The sequence below is a fragment of the Martes martes genome (genome assembly GCF_963455335.1).
Source record: "Martes martes genome assembly, chromosome: X".
Classification (NCBI taxonomy): domain Eukaryota; kingdom Metazoa; phylum Chordata; class Mammalia; order Carnivora; family Mustelidae; genus Martes; species Martes martes.
In genome coordinates this window covers 63,537,428-63,556,406 of record NC_137897.1, presented here as the reverse complement: position 1 = coordinate 63,556,406, position 18,979 = coordinate 63,537,428, and the positions used below count along the sequence as shown (strand labels likewise).

At 34.9% G+C, this 18,979-nt stretch overlaps 1 protein-coding gene across 2 annotated transcripts in view; it reads right to left on the bottom strand.

Annotated features, from left to right (window-relative positions):
• The window catches only part of SH3BGRL (SH3 domain binding glutamate rich protein like), a 105,547-nt gene extending 87,429 nt beyond the window's left edge, over positions 1 to 18,118 (bottom strand). The window contains exons 1-2 of one of the 2 annotated variants that reach the window (XM_080831355.1): positions 17,461 to 18,118; positions 9,799 to 9,837 (exon numbers count right to left, since the gene is read on the bottom strand). In XM_080831355.1, coding sequence (XP_080687481.1) covers positions 9,799 to 9,837; positions 17,461 to 17,514 — 93 coding nt within the window. In that variant the 5' untranslated portion in view covers positions 17,515 to 18,118. The remainder of the gene's footprint in view (positions 1 to 9,798; positions 9,838 to 17,460) is intronic. The other variant, XM_080831356.1, reaches the window with a different exon arrangement.
• Positions 18,119 to 18,979: the final 861 nt, after the last annotated feature.

Sequence of the window (18,979 nt, the reverse complement as noted above, 5' to 3'; positions counted from 1 at the left end):
ATAAGTTTAAACAAGATATTAAAAGTTATTAACATGAATGACATAAATTGCCAACTAGAATAGATGTCCTTATTATAGTGAAATATAGAGCAATCTAAAAATACTAATTGAAGCCAATAAAATTCTAATCCTCACTCTGCTACCACTTCTTTAAGAATTCCAAGACTAGTCATTTAATATTATCATATCTTAGGTTTCTGCCATTCATTAATGCTTAGCAACCTTCATGTGAATTAAACATTCTATTGTTTGTCATCTTCACGAAGCTTTGAGAAGAACTAATAAGAATTATATTATATGATGGGGCGCCTGGGTGGCTCAGTGGGTTAAAGCCTCTGCCTTCGGCTCAGGTCGTTATCTCAGGGTCCTGGGATCGAACCCTGCATCAGGGTCTCTGCTCATCAGGGAGCCTGCTTCCCCCTCTCTCTCTGCCTGCCTCTCTGCCTACTTGTGATCTCTGTCAAATAAATAAATAAAATCTTTTAAAAAATTATATTATATGTTATCTTTAATATAAGAAATATGACTCATTTGCTTAGTCATAAAGATCTTAGGCAGATAAAAGCAGGGAAACTTGCTTAAAATCTCTCTTGAGGAAGAAAAATTTGGGGATTGAACTTTAAAATAGACCTGTGTTTGGCTCCTTCTGCCAAGCTCTTTCCATAACTCTGTAGATTATATAGTCAGAAAGTTTTATATGGAGTTTAAGTTATATTGACAATCTGTAACATGCTGACTCTGTTCACTGTCATATGTCTTTCTCAACAAAACAAGCAGGCAGGCAGGCACAATTCTTGTGGTGCCAGATTAGATAGTTCAGGGCTCTGATCATAGTTCCATACAGACAATTACCAAATGACCACATCATTGGAAAAATGCTCAATTGTTCCATATAGAAATCTCACCCTACTCCTCCATTACTGACAATATTCTGGAACCTCCTATTTTCAATTCTCTATACTATATCAAGGGAAACTGAAACTATTCAATTTAACATTGTTTTATTCACTTCTGTAACAAATCACCACAAATTTAATGGCTTAAACTAACAGATATTTGTTACCTTAAATTTCTAGAAGTCAGAAGTCCAACATGTCTCAGTGGGCTATAATTAAGGTGTTGGAAAGGCTGTGTTCTCTTCTGGAGATTATAGGAGAGAATCCATTTTGTCTCTCTTTCCAGCTTCTAGAAGCTGTCTGCATTCCTTGGCTCATGGCCCATTTCTCCATCTTTAATCCATAAATGTCTGTCAACTTGTTCTCATGTCAATCTGACACTGATTGTCCTGTCTCTATCTTTCACTTACAACAAACTGTGATGACATCAGTCCCTTCTGGATAATCCAAGATAATCTCCCATCTTAAAATCTTTAATCACATCTGCAAAGTCCTTTTTGCCATGTTAGGTAATATAGTTACAGGTTCCAAAGATTAGGATGTGGATATCTTTGGGAGGCCATTACTCTGTCTGCCACAGTTGGCCTTAACGCTAATAGTTAATCCAATGTGATTGTATGCAGGCATTCATCTATGTTAATTCACCCAATAAATGTATCCAGTGTAGTCAAATGATCATAAAAATAACCCTTTTCAATTTGCCCTAATAGAAAAAAGGAGATTTGAAAATTACTTTTCTACTTAACTATAAAACTTAAGCACAGCGCTTATCTCTGTCACATTTATTCCAAGTGTTGTTGCCATCAGAGTCTCTCTCAGTCACATGGACGACCTGAACACATCATTCATCTTAATATGCTTTTATTAAAATTCATTAAATTTTTCAGAAATATAAGCATATATATCCCAAACTACACTGAATACTTACACCAAGGTTTCGGGATTAAAAATTTTAAAGATAATTAGCGAGACTTAAATTAGAAACTCATAGTCAGGATAGTAAAAGACAAAATATATGCATTATATGGAATATTTGAAAGAACTAAGAACAATCAGTCTGCAGACAGATATTCAAAAACTATTTTCAAAAAACTGCAAGAAGTCATGATGTGGGTCTTACCTTAGGTAAACAGATCTAATATCAAAGAGATGATTTAGTTCCAAATTAAAAAAAAAAATTCAGACCACAGGTAGAAGTTCGAATGAACCATATTTTGACTTAATTTAAAATTACTTTTAAAAAAATATTTATTTGAGAGAGAGAGAATGAGTGGGGAGGAGGAGCAGATGGAGAAGCAGGCTCCCTGCTGAGCCAGGTACATGATGTGGGGCTCTATTCCAGAACACTGGGATCATGACCCAAGCCAAAGGCAGATGCTTAGCCAATGGAGTCACCCAGGTGCCCCTAAAACTACTTTTAATAACTGGAATTGTCTAACAATGAAACAACTATTTTTTTTAATAAAGATTTATTTATTTATTTATTTGAGAGAGAGTGAGCAAGAGCACCAGCAGGGGGGGAGGGTCGGGGGAGAGGGTCGGGGGAGAGGCAGATTCCCTGCTGAGCAGAGTGCCCTATGCAGGACTGGATCCGCAGGATCACAACCTGAGCCAAAGGCAGATACTTAGCGGAATGAGCCTCCCAGGCACCCCTAAAACAACACATTTGAATAATTAGTAGAAGTTGCATTTATTAACTTATTAGGTAATAATAGCAGTTATGAATAGTTACTGGTTAATAGTAGAAGTTAACCAGAGTTGTTTAACAATGAAACAATATTTGAAGAATTACTATATTAAGTTATCAATGGAAAAGGAAATATTTTAAAAGGCTGTAGGGGCACCTGACTGGCTCAGTTGGCCTGCCTTCAGCTCAAGTCATGATCCCAGGATTCTGGGATCAAGCCCCGCATCGGGACTGAGGGGTGGGAGGGAGAGCCTGCTTCTCCCTCACCCCTGCCTGCTGCTCCTCCTGCTTGTGCATGCTGTCTCTCTGTCAAATAAATAAATAAAATCTTTCAAAAAATAAAATAAAAATAAAAGGCTGTTAAAAAAAAAGATGTTTGCATTGAATAAAATGTTAGACAGAGTGGGCCGTAGGTCTAGTTTACCTAAAAGATTCTATGAGTCTAGAATTAGGCTTTGTCAATACATACAATATCTTCCACAAAAAAAAATCTTACACTAATGTTGCTTACTGTATTGAGGCAGCAACATCATTAATAAAAGTAAAATAACTAATCAACAAGCATTTACTAAATATCTCTTATGGGCTAGGGATTGAAGACATATAACACAGTTCTCATCCTCAGAGAGTTTAATGGAGTGATCAAAATATAGCCATAAAAAGGCAATAGACTATATGATGAGCATCCCTCATAAAACACATAGGCAGTATGTGCTAAAGGAGATCAGATGTAGAGAGAACTACCTTACTTTAATATCCAGGAAAGACTTCTTTTGTAAAAAGGGGTAACAAATGGGTAAGACCAAAGCCTGTGAAATGAGTGGAGAAGGATAATTCAGGTAGAGGGAACATGGGGAGCAAAGTCACAGAAGTGAGACCAAAGCTGGCATATTTAGGAAGTAGTAAACCAGTTGTCTGGCCAAGAGTAGCACTAGTACAACACTTTCTACTGATTGGAACAAGATGGGTTTTAATACATGAATGGAAATGTTTATTTAACTGTATGTATTTATACTAATGTTTAATAGAAAAAATAGATAATTAGTATATTAAATCCATGATTCCACAGACACTATTGTTTGGGATAAATTAAGTGATGTATTCATGCATGCATTCATTCAAACATCCATTGATCCCATAAGAATCTATTTATTACATACTTTCTGGTGACTGGGCCCTGTGATATAGTCTGAGAACACAACAGAGATAAACAAAGCAAACTCTCTGAACCCAGGGAATAGCAGGGCATTATAATGCAATATGCAATGATATAAAAATATGCACAAGGTGTTACTGGAAATGTATAAACTTCTAATGGATGTGGAGATTCCTAAGTCATGACCTCCTACTTCTCAAGTTAAACCTTTTCAACATAACCCCATTCATAATGAAAAAAAAAAAAAAAAAGAAAGAAAGAAAAAGAAAAAGAAAGGCTTTCCTAGAAGCAAAAATTCAGCGAATGTTTGGAAATCCAAAGGATTCACCAAAGAATACCCAAAAGAACCTTGGGCTGAATTTAGGTTTCCAAAAATCTGACAAAGTCCTAATTTTAAAAAAAAAAAATCATTTTTTTTTTCAGAAAAAAAATAATTCACTACCCACACTTAGGTTAAGGCACATTTCTTTTTCTGAGGACTTGAATTTATTCACAGTATAATTTGTAGTGACCCATACCTGGCTAACAGTCCAACTAGGATTATTGTATTTCCTTAATCTTAATCATATAGAATTAATGGAATTGGTATTGGGGAGTTATAGAACTTACCTCACGCTCAAAAGTCTTGAAAAAAGGCCTGGGTGTTGAGTGAAATATAGGCTCTACTTGTACAGGGCTTTTATGAGGAAGTCAGCTTTACTTAACTTTGCATATCATTGATCAGGTCATTATCTGATCCATTGTTTTCTTCAGAAAAGACTGAAATTGGATCAGCTTTAAATCAGCAATCTCTAAGAAGAAACTATAATGACACCTCCATATGGTTTCTCTAATTATGTAGAAAAAAAAAATCTGTGTTTTTAATCCCAGAGTTGAAGAAAAAGAAAAAAAAAAGACCACTACAAAAAAAAAAAAAAGACTGAACAAAAGATAATTAAGGGTACTTTTATAATACTATGTAAAAAAAGTGGAGTTTAAGGAAAATACAGTGGGATCATAAGGTAGATACAAAATACGCTTTTTGTAAAAAAATGAAGTTAATAAATATAAAGCATTTTAATCTCAGATTGTCACAGATTAATTATGAACTGAAATAATGCCTTCTAATATCTATACTTGATTAACTCTCGGTCTTGCTTCTAATTATGTGGTTTTGGTTTAAGCACATAACCTGTGCTTTAGCTCGTCTTCCTGATTCATAAATATATTTTAAAGAAGAAATATATTTGGGGTATATATAATTGGGATTAATGAAATATATTTGGTGTATATATAATATATATAATTATATATATATATACAATTGGGATTATATATAATTATATATATATAATTGGGATTATTTAAAATATTAAATATTAAATATTAAAATATTTAAAAATCTGGTCTGAGTATTTTTCAGCTATTTCAGGCAAATTTGCAGTAGGTTCCAGTCTCAAGACCATCCTAAATTATAAACAAATTTCATTAATCCCAATTATATATATATAAAATTAATTTCATTAATCCCAATTATATATATATAATTACATATATATTATATATATATAATTACATATATATTATATATATAATTACATATATTATATATATGTAATTATATATATATAATTGGGATTAATGAAATTAATCAAATTAATGAAATTTGTTTATAATTTAGGATGGTCTTGAGACTGGAACCTACTGCAAATTTGCCTGAAATAGCTGAAAAATACTCAGACCAGATTTTTAAATATTTTACACTTAAGTATAAGAGGTACTAAGAGATTGAGAAGAAATGGAGGGTGGGGAGGAAATCATCCAAAAAAAGAAAGATTATTAATGAAAAGAATGTGATCATTTTCAATAGCATGGGATTCTCTTTCCAGAACACAATAATAAATATATGAAAGTCTTTATATGTGACAACTCTAATTTGGAAACGTCAAAGTAACAAGCAGCATTATTAGCCTACTTTCTAGAGTTGAAGGTCCTATATGACCTTTTCTTAGTACCCTTTTCCTTGCTTAAAATACAACCTCTTTGGGACACAACTTTGGCATTATATACCATGTTCAACAAACTGCAAATCACTGTGCATTCTTATGAGGGCATAGAAAAGAACCAGAGAAAGGGGAAAAGAGGGAGAGAGAAAGAGAAAGAAGGAGAGAAACAGTGAGGACAGAAAAGTCTACAATATTTCTTCTTAAAACAAGAGTTCATTTTTCAACGAAAAAAGAATAAGAGGTAGGATTCTCTTCTGTGCCAATATCAGGATTTCAAAATAAAACAAGGAGCTAACATTTTCTTGAAACCTAATTTTGAACTAGTAAAAACAAACATGCAATTCTTAAGTTATAAAAGAAAAACAGAAAGGCCATTCTGTATTAACAGTTTTAACAAATTATTTTGGGCTGCTAATGAAAAATTATTTTTTTCAAAGGAAATCAAAGTACTTGCTATTAATCATATTTTTAAAAATCTAACTAACATTCATGGGAAGTAGGGATAAGGTTATTACTTCTATTTTACAATGGGGAAAAAACCAGAGATTAACCCAATATTCTAACCTGTTACCCTTTACTCCCCAATCCAACACTTGCTAATTGATTAGTACACTAAAGGTGCAAAGGATTCCATACAAGTTACTATTAAACAACATTAAAAGTCACAACCTTGGGGCACCTGGATGGCTCAGTCTGTTAAGCATTTGCCTTTAGCTCAGGTCATGATCGCAGGGTCCAAGCTCGTATCAGGCTGCCTGTTCAGCAAGAAGTGTACTTTTCCTTCTTCCTCTGTCCCTACCCCTCCGCTGGAAATCTGTCTCTTACTTTCTCTCTTTCAAATAAATAAAATCTTTAATAAAAAAAGTCACAGCCTTCAGTAAAGAGTTCTAAAACAGTTGTGTTTTCTCTGCCACAGCAAGCAGTGTAATAACTTTACGACAGAATAATTTTTTTTTCTGGAAATGAAACCTTTTTTTTAAAGATTTATATTTCCAGAGAGAGAGAATGCGGGACCAGGAGGGACAGAGGGAGAGGGAGATTATCTTTTCTTTCTTTCTTTTTTAAAGATTTTATTTATTTGAAAGAGAGAGTCTGAATAGGGGGAGGAGCAGAGGGAGAAGCAGACTCCCCACTGAGCAAGAAGCCCATGCAGGGCTCCTTCTTGGGACTCCTGGATCATACCTGAGCTGAAGGAGATGCTTGACTGACTGAGCCACCCAGTCATCCTGGGAGAGAGCATCTTAAGCAGACTCTGCACTGATCATGGTACTGGATACAGGGCTAAGTACCAGGACCCTGAGATCAAGACCTGAGCCAAAGCCAAGATTCAGGTGCTTAACCAGCCACACCATCCAGGCGCCCCAAAGTGTGAGTGAGAGACAGAATATGTGTGTGTTTTGGTTTGTTTTGTTTTTATAGAGGGAGAAATGGGGAGGGTCAGAGAGCAAGGAAGAGAGAGAATCTTAAGCAGGCTCCATGCCTAGCCCAAAGCCCTACCTGGGGCTTAATCTCACAACCCTGAGATCATGACCTGAGCTGAAATCAAGAGTTAGATGCTTAACTGACTGAGCCAACCAGGCACCCATGGAAATAAAATCTTTTAAAGGCATTACATTAGGTCTTACGTTAGTCATGGCATATGATTCTCTTCATTAATAATACTGTCATCTATCATAAATGAATGATGCCTGATTTCAAAGTGCATAAACTGCTGATTTTGAGATCAATTTAAAGTCAATAAATCACAAGTCTCACGAAATATATATAGTTGGAAATTCTATAATCCTTGGAAAAGAAGGAAAGAGCCAGAGAAAACACAAAGGGAGAGACAAAAATAAGATGGTTGAGGTGTTATAAATAAAGGGATTAACGAATACACCTTAGATTTTTGTAAAGCATAATTGTTTACACAAAAGATCAAAGCTGAGGTGACTCCAAAGTGAAGGGGTTATTGAGTGGACTAAAAGACATTTTGAGGTAATAAAATAGAGGTCCAGCATGCTTTGTTCAAGAATCCCAAGTTAACTGATAGAAATAGGCAATAAAACCACAAATCCTTAACTTGTCATTGTTGCTACATTTGACTTTAATCAGAACCATATAATAGTACCAGTGCAAAATGTATAAATATAAGTGAAATGGCAGGAAAAAGAAGTAAAAGTTAAATTTAATATTAAACTATCACTGTTTTCAGAATAGTGATTCAAGGTGAAGATCATTGTCAGGACAACTGGAAGACGTAGACAAAATACTTTGGGACATTTTTTGGAAGTAAGAGAATGCTAATTCTTGTGAGACAGCATACCAACTTGCACACAAATAGTCCCTAAAGTACTTCCACTTTCAAGCCCCTCACATATACCTTGTTATTTGTAAGCCATATAATTTGGTCACTAAAATTGACATCTCTACATTTCCTCTCTTATTCTGGCTCAAGGAAGAGGCTGAGGATTATTCCTGGCTCTTTTCACTCTTGAGGACCTGGGTCTAGAATCTAGCTCAATGGATGACAATAAATATTTTCTGAATGAATGAATGAATGAATGAATATTGGGGTAAAAGAAGGGAATGCTCAGCATAGCCTATAGATCCAGAATTGGCAGGGCCTGTCCATCCTATCTAAGACTCAGCACTTGAGTATCTCTGCCAAGTTTTTATATAGTATGTGTATGTGTACGTATTAAGTTTGCTCAATGTAGAAGTACTAAACCAGAGCTCTATAAACTTTCTGAAGTTGAATTTAATTATTTAATTTATATGGAGCCTCAAATTTCTAATTTCTTTCCATTTATCTTTGTCTTTTTTATTGAGTTGCTTTCACCAGATCCCAAGTCAGCCCAGAAATTTTGGAAGCTAGGTTAAGATTAGGAGGTGGAAGACTAAATGTAGAAGAACAAATTGAAAAAAAAAAAAGATAAATTGTACTTTCTTTTGACTAAAATAATCCATCTCATAGAAGTTAGAGCATAGAGAACAATATTTTCTGAAGAGTCAAGCTAGTTTTTACTGAAGTTTAGAGTAAGGTAAATTGTCCAGCTATTCTTCATAATTTCTGTAAGAACTTTGACTTTCCTGACTATTGTCTTACAAGGGTAATTTAAATTTACAGCTAAAAAAAAGACATTTTACTACATAGTCAACACAGACTTTATATGGTAACTGAAATTAGCAAGGACTTTTATACTTTAAAGACAATACTTTCTGAAGTCATTTGTATCTGTGTTGATAAGAAAATGATCAGTGGACATTTCAACAAATAATATAAAAATGTTTACTTGGTTTCATTGTTTTCTAATTACAAATATTCATTTTTCTCTGTCATAATTTCTAAAATACTAATTCTTGAATATTTCAGCCACTAATAATTGGCTGATTCTACAATGAAATAAAATGAAATAAAACAACAACAATGTTCTGATAATATAGGCTGGGAAAACTGACAAATAGGATTTTTAGGGCAAAATTCCAGTTCACTTAGATTTGTTCTATTTTAATAGCTCTAAGGTAATGTTACTTAATTCTTTTCAACATTTTTTCTTTTTATCAAACTACTCAAATCTTGGCCTACCTACTCACCGCTTCTTCAATATATAATGCATCTCCTTACACTTTTAAATCAGGTTTCTGTCCTCAGCATTCCACTGAAACTGCTATTTCCAAGATCACTAATGATTTCCTTATTTTGAATTCAACAGGCTTTCTAAATCAGTACTCCAGTTTCTACTAAAGGATGCCACTCTGATCTCTCTTAATGAATCCTCCTGTTATTTGCTGCACCTGCTTCCTTTCATCCTATCCTAAATGTGAACATCCACTAATATCCTGTCCTTGTTCTTAGCCTTCTTCTCATTTCACTCTATAATTCCTCCCTTCAAATTAGCTCATTCTTTCCTTTGGTTTCAAGTACTTATTTCTGAATGACTCCAAAATATATTCTCCAGCACCACCTTCCCCAAGTTCTAGCCACACATTTCCCACTAGCAACTGCAGAACTCCATTTGAATGACATGTTTGAACATGAACTTAAACATGCCACCCATTCATGCATCAACAAATATTTATTTGGAAACTTACCATGTATAAGCATATTCTGGACAGTAAGAAGTTCATGATCTGGTAGAGAAAGAAGGTAGGTAAATTGTTATCTCCATTGAATTTTCCATAATTTAGCTAGTGGTGATAATGCTGCTGTAAGCTTCAGGGTCCAGATATCTCTTTGAATTAGTATTTTTATATTCTTTGGGTAAATATCTAGCAGTGCAATTGCTGCATTATAGGGTATTTATATTTTTAACTTCTTGAGGAACCTTCATACTGTATTCCAGAGCTGCTGTACCAGCTTGCATTCCCACCAACAGTATAAGAGGGTTCCCCTTTCTCTGCACCCTTGTTAACATTTGCTGTATCCTGACAGGTTCACCATACTGAGAGGAGAAAAGCTAAGACATAAACTGTAGAAACACTGATGTAGCCTCAAAATCTGTTATTTTATGTACAGAAACCCACCTTGTGAGATTTAAAACAACTATTGCAGTAGAGACAATTTTTATAGATTTAAAAATATTTAGAAAAGAAGCTTAATCCTATTTTATACAACAACATGCCATCTGTCTTTTTTTTTTTATCATATGCTTTTAAACAGAATAAAGGTACTCTGTTAATCATATGGAATGAAAGTTGCCAAATAATCCTAAAATTTGTATGGAACCAGAAAAGAAGAATGTTGAAAAAGAAAACCAAATCTGGTGGCATCACAATGCTAGACTTCAAGCTATTATTACAAAGCTGTAATCATCAAGACATTATGGTATTGGAACAAAAACAGACACACAGATTAATGGAAGAGAATAGAGATCCTAGAAATGGACCCTCAACTCTATGGTCAACTCAACTAATCTTTAACAAAGCAGGAAAGAATATCCAATGGAAAAAGGACAGTCACTTCAATAAATGGTTTTGGGAAAATTGGACAGCCCATGTAGAATAATGAAACTGGACCATTTTCTCACACCATATACAAAGATAAACTCAAAATGGACGAATCTATCAAAATCCTAGAGGAGAACACAGGCAGCAACCTCTTCTACCTCAGCCAGAGCAACTTCTCATTAAACACGTCTCCAGAGGTAAGCAAAATGACACGTTTCCAGGGCAAACAAAAAATGACCTATTGGGATTTCATCAAGATAAAAAGCTTCTGCACAACAAAGGGAACATTCGACAAAACCAAAAGGTAACCTAAGGAATGGGAGATGTTTGGAAATGGCATATCTGATAAAGGGCTGGTATCCAAGATCTATAAAGAACTTATCAAACTCAACACCGAAAAAACAAATAATCAGTTAAGAAATGGGCAGAAGACATGAATAGATGTTTCTCCAAAGAAGACATACAAATGGCCAACAGAAAACATGAAAAAAATGCTCCTTATCCCTTGGCATCAGTGATATACAGATCAAAACCACAATGAGATACCACCTCACACCAGTTAGAATGGCTAAAATTAAGAAGTTAGGAAACAACAAATGTTGGCGGGGATGCAGAGAACAGGGAGCCCTCTCACACTGTTGGTGGGAATGCTAGCTCATACAGCCACTCTAGAAAACAGTACGGAGGTTTCTCAAGAAGTTAGAAATAGAGCTACCCAGGACCCAGCAATTGCACTACTAGGTATTTACCCCAAAGAATTTGAATTTGAATTTGAATTATGTTGGCCTATAGCAACATGAAAATACTTTTTCAGGGAAGAGAATCAAAATCATAAGGGTTCAATACATGGCACAAATGCTATTTAAAAATCTGCCCTTAGTTAGGCAATTTTATTAGCAACAACAAAAAAAGAACTAAAATATATCTGAAATTGATGCTACTAACCAACCTCCTTACTTTCCACAGTCCCACCTAACTCTCATGTAAAGAGTATGGATGAAGACACATTTGCCTGGTTAGGCATCATTCAGTCTTTTTCTTTCTTTTCAGGCATCATCCAGTCTTAAATGGCAACTTAGATCCATAGTCACATGACAAGATTTTAATGCATTATTGACATAATTTTTGTTTAATACCTATACACTAAGTGAATGTGTAAATAACATAGTGTTTAGGACTGGGTTCTGGAGTCAGAACAACTTGTGTTCTTTTTTTTTTTTCTTCTTTTAAGCAGGCTCCATGCTCCATGCTCCATGTAGAACCCAACATGGAACTTGAACTCACAACCCTGAGATCAAAACCTGAGCTGAGACCAAGAGTTGGATGCTTAACCAACTGAGCCACTCAGGCACCCCCAAAACAACTTGGGTTCTAATCTCAGTTCTGTTATTTGTAACTCTTTGATCTTGAGCAATATACCTAATGTTTCTGGGTCTTAGAAATACTCCAATTTCATGAAAAAGATCTAATAATAGTACTTATTAGTGTTATTATAAAGATAAAACTAATTAAGATAATGTATGTAAAGCACTGGGCGCAGTGTCTGATATATATATATATATATGTTGCATAAATAAATGTTAGCTTTTACTATTAATAGAGTCAAATCTTGATTAGTCATGTTAATGAATGAGTAATGAAATAAAAATCTCTGGGGCACTTGGGTGGCTCAGTCGTTAAGCATCTGCCTTCAGCTCAGGTCATGATCCTTGGGTCCTGGGATCAAGACCCATGTCTTTGGGCTCCCTGCTCAGCAGGAAGCTTGCTTCTCCCTCTCTCCCTTCCCCTCCTTACGTTCCCTCTCTCACTGTGTCTCTCTCTATCAAATAAATAAAATCCTTTAAAAAAAATCTAACAACACTGACACTGAATACTTTTAAATACATAATCTTTGAATTTGTCATGATATGTTTTAACTTATATTTAAACTTTACCTAATGTTCTGGCAATCTGCAAAACTTCAAACAACCTAATAAAGCCAAAATGTGAGGGACTGGACTAGCAAATAATCCCTTTGCTTAGAATTCTGCTAAACCAAGTGTAAAATGTCACCTTTGCCTCTCATATTAATAAAAACAGTCTTCATAAATGAACTGCCCCTTCTCTCTAATTATACTTTCATTTAATTTTGATCTGGATTTGAGGAAGTCATTAAGTACTAGGCGTAAAAGGCTTTCTGGTGGGCTACAAAGCAGAACTGAAAGCAAACAGATGGTCATAGTCACTGACAGATTGTCAATATGTTTAATTTTATCAGTAAGAGATGAAATATCACATTCAGCTTTGATTATTCAATTAAGTAGCAGAAAATATTTCTATAAAAGATATATGTTTGATTGTGCAATGTATATTTTAGAGAAGAATTTAGAGATTAACTACAGAGAATTAGAACATTTGACCTGAATGTGTCTGGGGTTTCAATTTATTTTTTTCCCCCAAGCCAATCCAGGGGGAAAATTGACCTTAAGGTATATTGATCAAAATGCCTCCTCAATAGAGAAACTTGTCTTTGAGCTAGAGATGAATCCATTTTATCTTTCTCTTCTACCAGATCATAAACCTAAATTTATACTAAATTCCCAAAATACATTCTTCCCTAAAACCATTTGACTTTTAAGTGCTCAAGAATCATCATTGCTGGGGCACCTGGGTGGCTCAGTGGGTTAAAGCCTCTGCCTTCGGCTCAGGTCATGATCCCAGGGTCCTGGGATCAAGCCCCACATCTGGCTCTCTGCTCAGTGGGGGGCCTGCTTCCTCCTCTCTCTCTGTCTGCCTCTCTGCCTACTTGTGATCTCTATCTGTCAAATAAATAAAATCTTTAAAAAAATTAAAAAATAATAAATAAAAAAAAAGAATCATCATTGCTGATAATTGTGTTTTCCAATCATCTTTAAGTTGGGCCAAATTATTCCAAAAACTTTTCCATTGTTGCTGTGAAATTTAGGAAGTCAGTCATCGAATATAGGGCACCAAGTTGAAAGCACTAATACTGAGTTCCTGCATTAACCTAGAGAATGCTGTCATGTTCCACTGTTTAGAGCATCCAAAAAGTATGTCCAAACATTCAAAGAATAGTTCCTGATTTTATTCTTTTAAATAGTTTGTAAATACCTTTAAACAGCATCCAAACACACCTCGAAAGCTATAACAAAGCCCATACATCAAATCAATGTTCATTATAAATACAGACTCAGAGCAGCAAAATACTCTGCCACCTAAAATACAATTACGTGAGAATCATAAATGAAGAACTGTAGTGTTTCATTCCACATCTATATTATCCAAATCAAAAAAATACTGTGACTAGTGACTCATGCTTTGGCAATCACAAGCATTTATTTACTTGTTTTTATAAGTTATGTACTGAACACTGCCATAAAAAATTATGTGTATTTCATTTCTTACATGGATAATAATTTATGTTTTAACGGTCATAAAAGAGATCATTTTTAAAAAGTCATTTCATAAATAAACCCCTCAGAAACCGTCTATGTATCACAATCTTAACATTTATACACCAAGCATACATAAAACAGAGATAATTATGGGTCCAGGGAAAAGAAGTATGAGAAAAAAATCCTCCCAAACCAGTTAAAATTCTCCAAGCAATCATCACTCTAGCAATTCTCATCAAAACCCAATGCTGATTTTTGTTAAAAGTTATTGAAATTTATTAAGATACACAGGGTCTGTGTTTTCTATTCCTTTTCCATTAAACATAAATGTATAATGCATTACAATCTTGACAAAAAAGGTATATACTTCTGTGTTACAGTAGGTCAAGACATGCACAAACAGTTCTGAACAGGCAGAAATCACCTCCTATAGTCAGACAACTTTGGAATTGCATTCCTGCTAAATGATTTCCATAAAAAGAAACTGTATTAAGTTCTGAATTTCTATGCCTTGACCTATAAAAAATAGTTCCAAATGGGAATGTCTTCTTTATCTCCTTGGTCTTGAGTGAACAGTCATTTACCCCACTTATTGACATTCAATTCTAGACATGCTATCCCTCCTCCACATCAGCTCCTCATTTTTCTAATCCCTGTATGTGTATATGCTCAGGTAATTCTTCCACATGCAGGGTATAGTCATTTCTGTACCTCTCCTCTCATGTTCACATTTATCTTCTCATGCCTCCTCTACATGCATCACTGGGACAATGTATTCCTTGGTGGTTAAATACATGTTACTGTATTTAAACAGCTTGTGTTGGATTCAAGTTCTGTGGCTTTCTAGTTATGTGACCTTGAGAAAGTTGTTTAAACTTTCTGAACCTGTATTTCCTTATCTTAAAAATAGAGATAATCATAAACTTAATTCACAGGACTAGAAATTGTAAAGAAAAGGTGAGATAGTACCTGATACACTTAATTGTTCCTATTATTATTATTATTACTTTCTTTTTTTATTATTATGTTACATTAGTCACCGTACAGTATGTCATTAGTTTTTGATGCAAGAAAACCATTGCAAAACCAACCTACTTGCTTTCATTCCTAAACTTTTGAGAAGCAAGTGCTAACTGTATTGGGGCAGAGTTGAGTAAACACTTGAAAACTGTTTTTTTGTTTTGTTTTGTTTTAATCAGTCTATGAAGGAAAAGAAGTTTTGGAATAAGAACAGAACAAGTTAATGTTGTTTTGGACTTATCATAGATTCTCCTCTAGCTGATAAAACATCTAATATTGGTTATTTTTATAACAACCATTAGAAGGAATCAGAAAACAGTGAGAGATTACAAATTCAAAACCAAAAGCTTTCTTTTAAATGCTCTTCAGAGACCTACACTTAGTAACTTATAGGACTGTCTCATTTTGACCAATTATTGTGGTCCTGTTAAAATTTTTGCCCCCAAATTTCTAAATCATGTGTTAAAAACTATATGGTAGCAATTTTAATGAAAAAACCTTAGTATTGCAAACCGAATAGTCTCTATTTATGTTATAAATGAAGTATACTCACTTTATACTGTTTTAGCACTATTTAAAAGTGCCCATGCTTTTTAAAAAATAATAATTTATTTTGGCATTATGCATAATTTTGATAACAGGCTCATAAAACTATAATTAGTAAAACAACATACAAATCTCTACTGATAAGACAAAAATCGAAACAAAACACAAATAGCATAAATATTTCCTATTTGTATAGTCTTCAGCAATCCAGTCTAACAATGTACATAATAAGAGACAGCAGTCATTTTTTAAGGTTCTTAGAAACTTAAGTCTTAACAAAGAAAGAGGTACAATTATTCTTTAATAGAAATTATGAAAGGAGTTTATTTTTTAATCTGCTTTTGGGGGAGGGGCAGAAGAGCAAGAAAGAAAAGAGTAAATGGCAGTATTGGAACTGCATATCACCCAAAATGAAACTAACTTCCTGATCTGTTCAATCTAATAAGGAATTTAAGTAAGGTTATTAAGCTGGTCTTTAAAATTTTACAATTATTATATTGGATTTGAGACTTGGAGTAACTCAAATATTACTTCAAAATATCAAAATTAATATATGTGGTTAATAATAAAGCAAGAAGCTCATGAAGTGAGGTTCAAAGACAATATGAAAATTTTATGTTTTCAACCTGAACTTGCTAAAAAAATGTCAAGCTTTCTGTCAGAGAACTGTCTAAACACATCCACGCATAGTGTCTAGAGAAGACAAATTTCAAAGTTCAAGGTTCTTGTGATTTCACATAACCTTCAGTTTTATCCCAAACCCACCTAGGGGTAAATAAGTAAAACAAACAGCAACAGTAAAAACATGGAATAGCTGCTGCTCTAAAGCTCAGAAGAGGAGGCAATTATTACATACTACATCCAGAACTCTTCTATCTACTCTTCCTACTGTTAGCTTTGCTCGAGTTGTGAAAAACAGGCACTTTCATTTATTATGGATATACAGTCAGGTTACATCCCAGTTTATCCTATTGCTTCCCACAGCTGCTGAAGAATTGTTACTCTAAATTAAAAGCACATGAATCCAGGGAGGAACTGTCCTACCATTTGAAGAAGCAGCAACTGGAGTCTACCACTACACAAGCCACTTACTTCTTAGTTCCCTTTTTAGTTCTCAATATATTTGAAGCAGTTAGAAACTGTTAGAAGTCAAATCTTTGGGGGAAAAAAAGAAGTCAAAATAAGGGACACTATGGAAAGAAAAAACAAGTCCCTTGTCACATTGCTTTTTAAAAACCCCACAACTTTGCACCACTGTTATCAACTTCACCTCCCATTCTGCCTATTTCTAACACTATTTTTAGGCTGAATTTAAACACCCTCTCCTACACACTGGCAAAATGACTCTTTGATTACAGGGGCTTCACTTCAAAAATAATCGCAATGCCTCGGTAGGCCTCCACTCAATGTCATCAGCCGGCGCATGTTTTACATCCTTATAGAAGGGCACACCAGCCCTTCGTCTCAGTACCTCAGAACACAAATGTCAAATTTCCCACTCCTGAAACTCACCAGTCTGTGATTTTACTTGACTTCTTCCACTAACCTTAAAGACTATATATATATATATATATATATATATATATATCACTTTTCCGCATCTACCAAAACTCAGTAGCTTTTCTTTTCCTTCAAAGAAGAAATGTGATCTTAACATCATAAGGCAAACAAAGCTAAACTCCACGGAAAAATGAAATCGAAGCAACAAAGGAAAGAAGGAGAAGGGCAGGACGCGGAAGACGCTTGTGTCCTCTGAAGGAACAGCTGCCCAGATGAACTTCTGCAATTTAACGGTTCTGGGGCAACAGGAGATTGGTGTGTAGGAAAACAAAGACGGTGTCCCCACCCTCCTTACCGCCGTAGAACCAGAGGAAGATGCAATATACACACGGATCACCATCCTGGGAACAAAGGCCGCTGTTGTTTGGGTCGTGCAAACGGCTAGAGAGCAGCTGCAGCAAAGGCTGGAATCGAGGTAGAGGTGGAAGAGAGGTGGGAAGAGAAGGGTGGGGGAAGGTGGAATGGGAACTCGCCCGAGTCCCGCCTCCTCCTTTGACTGCTTTCAGTGAGCTCAGAACACTGCAGTCCCAGCCCCAAAGCCTGGAAAACACAGGCTCCTTTGCATCATTTTTCTCTTTCTTTCTTTCTTTCTTTCTTTCTTTCTTCCTTTCTTTTTTTTAAATAGGGAATCTCGAATAGCACCGCGAGATCTGTTGAAACATTTATTTTTGACTGTTCTCTCCCCAAGAAGTGGTAGAGAAAGAAAAAACAAAAGGGAGCATTGAATTAAATTACATTAGAATGAAAGACATTTTACCACAGAAAGTGAAAGTTCTGCGCCTAACTTCCTGCTTAGAAATGTATGCAAATAAGAACTATGGACTCTAAAAAACAATCTGAGGGTTTTAAAGGGGGGGGAGGTTAGGGGAGCCAGGTGGTGGGTATTAAGGAGGGCACGCATTGCATGGAGCACTGGGTGTGGTGCAAAAACAATGAATTCTGTTATGCTGAAAAGAAATTAAAAAAAAAAAAAGACAGATCTTCCTTGAAAGAAGACTCTGTGTTGAATCCAGAGCCCATGTCTCCAAAGCCTTGCGCATTTTAAGACTCCTATTATGTAATGATCATTCTGAAGTTAGTTGGTAGCAGAAATTTGGCACTGAAGAAGTGAGCAATGGCATTGAAGATTTAAGAAAAGTTTCAAGTTTCCCTAAGCCCAAATGGCAGGACTGGCTTCCTTTATGAGTTTTACTTTTTGTTATGATAGTGAATCCTGTCTCTGCGAAAATTTTCAGGAGGCCTGACTGGCAAACTCAATAATGGAGGAAGAAATTGCAAACAATAAAAAATTGAAAATACAGTATACGAAAGTGAATGATTTTTGTTTTGTTTTATTTTTTAATTGACTGAAGAAAAGGATTGAATTATATGTTGCAGGGATGTTGAAATGATGAACAGAGAAAACAAATGGTTATTTGTAGCTCTAGGGAAATGTATAAACAATCGATAATGTTCAGAGAGGGACCCTATACTTAAAAGTGTAATTTCATTTTCCCAGATTATGTCAAATGAACAGAAATAAGAAACTTGCAAGATGAATGAGAGTGAGTTGAAGGAGTCAGTCACCTGTCCTGCTTCTTTACTTTTCCTTTGCAGTCTTTCCTCCTTCTCCATTCCAGTGGTGTAATCACTTTTGTCTAGAATCAATAATTGTAATACCTTATCTTAACTGTTCTCTGTTCACAGGATCTCCCTTCTTCAAACTATGTGATTCATACAACAACCTTGAGAGGTATATGTTATTATAAAAATTTTGTAGATGAAGAAACTGAGACTCAGGAAAATAAGTAATTTCCCCAATGTCT